Genomic DNA, 5,082 nt, shown 5'->3' on the forward strand with positions numbered 1-5,082 from the left:
TCAGGCAGTAAGTCAATGGCAGAGCTTGAACTTGGCTTATTTAGCTAAGAGGGAGGTGTTTTACCATTAAATTACCCTACACTCAGCAAATATTACTGTTGATTCGAGTGCTCACAAAAATTATGCTGATAAAACAATGTGGATGTTACAGTGGTGAAACTTTCTCTTTTAAAATCACTTACGGGTGCTTTACGTTCCACCCAAGGCAAAAGGAACGCCAGCGAGGAAGACAAAGAGGCCCGGGGTGGGGCGCAGGCACTCCACTGGTCTGAAAGCTGAGTCACAGGAATCGTACCCCTGCAGCGGACCAGGCCCTCCAGGGAGGGACACCGCGCCCTAGTGTGGAGATGTCCACAGTAGACAAAGACAGTTTCGCAGTAAACGAATGCCTGTCACCGTAGGGGCCACCCCGACCCTTAGTTATTATGCCCTGGTCCCCAAGAGCAATCTTTGCGCTGCTGTTGCAAAAATTCATCATAATGAAATGAACGTAAAAGGGGAAAATGTGTTATGAAGGAAGTGTTGGAGCGTGCTTTGCTCATTTTATTCTTTTCGCCATCGTCGTGGTTAGGGTGCTCTAGTGGACCCCGGGTGGGGGTGGAGCTCCCCAAACGCCCCCAGGCCTCTGGATGCCTTTCTGAGACGCGGCACGAAGGAGTTAAGGGGACTGCGGGTGACATCACCTCATTTACATAGGAGCGCCCATAAATGGACGACCGCCGCACCCCGCCCGACAACTCGGTGGTGGCCACTGCGCAGACCAGACTTCGCTCGTCCGTGCGCCTCGCTCCGGTGAGCCCCAGGGCCCCCGTCCCCTTCCCTCCTTGCTCGCCACTCGCCCCTTCATCATCCGCGTCCCTGTGAAGGCATCCCCTAAAGCTGAGCCCGAGTGGTTCTCCCCGGGAAGGCTGCTTTGGGGAGCTGGGGGATGCGAAACACCCTAGATGCTGGGTAACGGGGCGGGGAAATCGACGATTTAAGAACAAAACCGAAAAACTGGCGTCCTGCCGTGCCTCTCGGAGGGGACATTTTAAAATTTCTTACTGTTTGTCCCGAAAGGCATTATGCGTTGCCCGGGAGGCTGAGATATCGGGGAACAGACAGATCCTTTGTCCTGAGGCTCATCACCCGAGCCCCGAGTCCCGAGTCTCCTGCCAGCCTCGGACGGCTGCGCGGGCTGCATCTGTGCAGCCTGTTGGCGGCGGGGCTGTGCTATGACATTTTCACGGCCTTTCTTGCAGAGGCATGTATGCCAGGGCTGCCGAATTGCCGGGAGAGCAGGCAGGACCGGCTTCGGCGCGTGCTGCTGCCGCTTTGTGTGCGGGGCTGCTTTGTGGCGCGGGCGAGGAAGCGGTTAGGGCGGTGGTCGGAAGCTCCCGCCGCAGCCGCGGCCTTTGTGAGAGGACTAGAAAGCCGGACCCAGTCCGCATCCTTTGCGGAGAGGCCGTGGCTAGAAAATGGAAACGTTTTTGCCACCTGGGCTCCATTTTAGGAATTCTTGCCTGATTTTTCCCACTTGCACTCGGAAGTGGCTTTCCTGTTCTCTCGTTCTAGCCTGCCTTTAATTTTAAACGCCGTAATTAACAATTCACAGTGATCAGTTTCCTTTATTCTGCAAGAATCGGCTTTGAAAGGCATCCGCCCTCTTTGGTCCCCAGCGTTTTGAAATATGGAGTGGGGTGGAGGGGGTTGCCGCCTCTTTTTCTGTAGAAGGAGGAAGCTCGTGAGGGCGGAACGGCGCGGGAGGAGGGCGAGGAGGGCTTTCAGGCTGCGAGTGGGAGGGCAGAAGCGCAGTTCCCAGCCCAGAGACGCAGGGGCGGGTGGCTCTTCCTCACGCTCGCTCTTGGCTTGCTCCCTGCAGCTTTTCCTCCGCAACCATGTCTGACAAACCCGATATGGCTGAGATCGAGAAATTCGATAAGTCGAAACTGAAGAAGACAGAAACGCAAGAGAAAAATCCACTGCCTTCCAAAGAAAGTAAGCTCCGACCACCCCCATCTTTAGAAAGGCTGGGTGGCAGCGGCCGGTGGGAGGGAGGGAGGGAGGGAGGGAGGGCGGGCGGCTGGGAGGGGCCGCGGGAAGAATTCCGGAGGGAGGAGTGCGGGGGAAGAGCAGACAGCTGATGAATGTGGCTTGCAAAGGTTAATTAAAAAAGGTTTTGCACCCAACATACACGGGGCTTTAGTAATTTAGTAATGGAATATTTAATATGCCATATTAATATACAAACACATTTATCCATTAAAATGTACTTCCATTTAGTATATTCAATATACATATTTTATTGCATTATGGAATACCCGGATATACTTGCAGAATGTTTATGATTTGAAAAGACGCTTTAAATGAAAGCCCTTTAATCTATACTACACTGTACTGAATCCTTTAATCATCTCCCTCCATCTTTTCTCTTTTTTTTTTTTTTCTGGTCACAGCGATTGAACAGGAGAAGCAAGCAGGCGAATCGTAATGAGTCGTGCGCCGCCAATATGCACTGTACATTCCACAAGCATTGCCTTCTTATTTTACTTCTTTTAGCTGTTTAACTTTGTAAGATGCAAAGAGGTTGGATCAAGTTTAAATGACTGTGCTGCCCCTTTCACATCAAAGAACTACTGACAACGAAGGCCGCGCCTGCCTCTCCCATCTGTCTGTCTGGCTGGCAGGGAAGGAAAGAACTTGCATGTTGGTGAAGGAAGAAGTGGGGTGGAGGAAGTGGGGTGGGACGAATGTGAAATCTAGAGTAAAACCAAGCTGGCCCAAGGTATCCTGCAGGCTGTAATGCAGTTTAATCAGAGTGCCATTTTTTTTGTTCAAATGATTTTAATTATTGGAATGCACAATTTTTTTAATATGCAAATAAAAAGTTTAAAAACTTAGCTGGTGTGTCTGTTTGGTCTCTGGAAGGATCGGGGATGAAACCTTTGTAAAGAGGCCTGCCTCTTGGTCCACTGGGGAGGGACAAGCATCTGGTGATTGGGTAAATTCCCTTATGGCATAGAAACAGGGTTTCACCTAGGTTTGCAAAATCCCTTGTCTATACTAGGTGATTAGGAGATCATTTTCTCAGGCTGATGGAATTCCTAGTATGAATCGTATGAGAGCTTTAATAAAATATATTTGTAGTTTTTAACGGGTTTTGATAAGCCAACACTTTATTGCACATGCTCAAGAAAATGAAGCTGATAATTTACGGCACAGTATCTTATTTCAGGTATGAAATTGAAATCGGTTATTTAACCAAGTGCTAATATTAACATAAATGAGTAAAAATTATATTTTTAGCAGCAGCTCTAGGAAGAAATTTAGGGCTTGAGCTTACTTTCTAATGAATGCTTCCTAATTAGAGTTCAATATTTAAAATTGCTTTAATGAATACAGTTACCATTAGTAAACATGATTTTAAATTTATTGGGTCCTCTTCGTTTGCATAATCTTTGGATTTAAAAGATACTTATTCGATCTTTTGGGTTTAAGGGACACTAGCAGGACACAGGTGAGATTTGTACTAAGTTTAAAGCCGTGGGAATTAACCCATTTAGGTCTTTAAGTCCTTTTTAACTTCTCAATCATCAGAAGTAATTTTCACTGATGGGTAAAAGCGAAGTCCTTGGTGTGGGAAGACAGAGAAACAATATCAATTTTTTAAGAGTTAAAAAAAGATTTGCCATTCTTAAAGGTCTTTAATCCTTAATGGATTCCTCGGTTCTGCAGGGAAGGGTGGAGATTTTTTTTTTTTTTTATAAGCACCAATTTTATTAAGCTGAAACAACAGCATTTAAGAAGGCTCTTGGTTCACAAAATGTCTCGGCAAAGCTAAATTTTACCATGCAAATGTCCAAGAAGTTAAACATTTTTCTCTCAAAACCGACTTACGAAAATACTCTTTTTGAAGGGGATGGGTAGGGAAAACTGTTGATCACTATTGAACTGGTTGCTTTCATTTCCTTTGCTCAACACTTTGAGAAATGCACAGGAAACCATTTACCTGTGGGTTAGACAATCAAGTAGACCTTCGGGCTAGAAGCCTTGCTCTGCATTGCAAGGGGTGTGTACTGGCTGCTGCAGAGGCTGCTACAAAACCTGAAGCGCCACAGCCCGCTCAGCTCCGTGGAGAGAAGACAGAGGAGTCAGTACAAAGGTCTCAAAATGGAGACGGGCCTGGAGACCTACAGTTTTCTTTTCTTGCCTGTAAGGAAGGGTGTGGGCACAGTGCAAATGCCCAAGGCACAAAGAGAAACCATTCCTACGTAGGTTTTTGCTGTGTGCCTTTTTCAAACAATGCAAAGACGAAAGAAAATTTTAAGAAATTAACACAGCTCCAGTGTTCCTCAGTTGAAGAAGGAACATTTAGAAAAAAGAGATGATTCATGAAATAAAAGGCCCTTCTCTCCTAGGGGGACAAAGCTAAAACAGCAACAACAACAAGTAAAATAAAAAATCTGGTAATGATTGCATTCAGGCTGCTTGGCATGTGGAATGGGGACATTCAGAAGCTTCTGCCTATATCACACTGTACGCTTAACTGCTGCACACGGGAATAGGAGAGACTTCATTTATTTATTTTTAAATTTTTGATGGGGGATTCTTCATTTTTTCCCAAGAGAGATTCTTCCCAGAAGGGCTAGGGGTATTTATGAATCAGTGTGGGAATGTATGTTCCTGCTATGTAAGACTTGGGAGTCGACAGTATTTTTCAAAGATACAACGGGGACAATTAGATTTACCCTTAGAATGAGAGAACGCTGGGATTGAAGGAGACCCTATGAATGTTTCTCCTCCCCCCAGGAGGTCACACAGTTTTGTCTAGGATTTCTGCAAATTTTGAATTGATAAAGACAAAGCCAAAATAAAGGAAATAAAAAGAGACTCACTAAAGCACCTTTGAGATTGAGCGGGCTTCATTCTGAAATCTTGCAAATTTGTCAACCATCACAGCCACATTTCCAGCCTTCCAGTGGTTGGAATTTTAAAGCTACTTTATTCTTTCTGGAGAACAACACAGCTTTTGGGTTGTGTATGTATGGGGGTGTGTGGGGGGGGGTTTCAAAATCTTAACAAACCTTGAGTCTCTCGGCTGTA

General features: G+C 46.1%; 1 protein-coding gene across 1 annotated transcript; it reads left to right on the forward strand.

Moving 5' to 3' along the window:
- The first annotated feature begins 693 nt into the window (after positions 1–693).
- On the forward strand, positions 694–2,879 carry TMSB4X (thymosin beta 4 X-linked). Its single transcript, XM_032285906.1, is given in 4 exon segments — positions 694–773; positions 775–792; positions 1,862–1,977; positions 2,436–2,879. Coding segments are annotated over 4 exon segments (234 nt in total). The 5' UTR covers positions 694–708; the 3' UTR covers positions 2,471–2,879.
- The last annotated feature ends 2,203 nt before the right edge of the window (positions 2,880–5,082 follow it).

Source organism: Sapajus apella, unplaced genomic scaffold, assembly GCF_009761245.1.
Source record: "Sapajus apella isolate SASKATOON/1434 unplaced genomic scaffold, GSC_monkey_1.0 scaffold17, whole genome shotgun sequence".
NCBI classification, from domain to species: domain Eukaryota; kingdom Metazoa; phylum Chordata; class Mammalia; order Primates; family Cebidae; genus Sapajus; species Sapajus apella.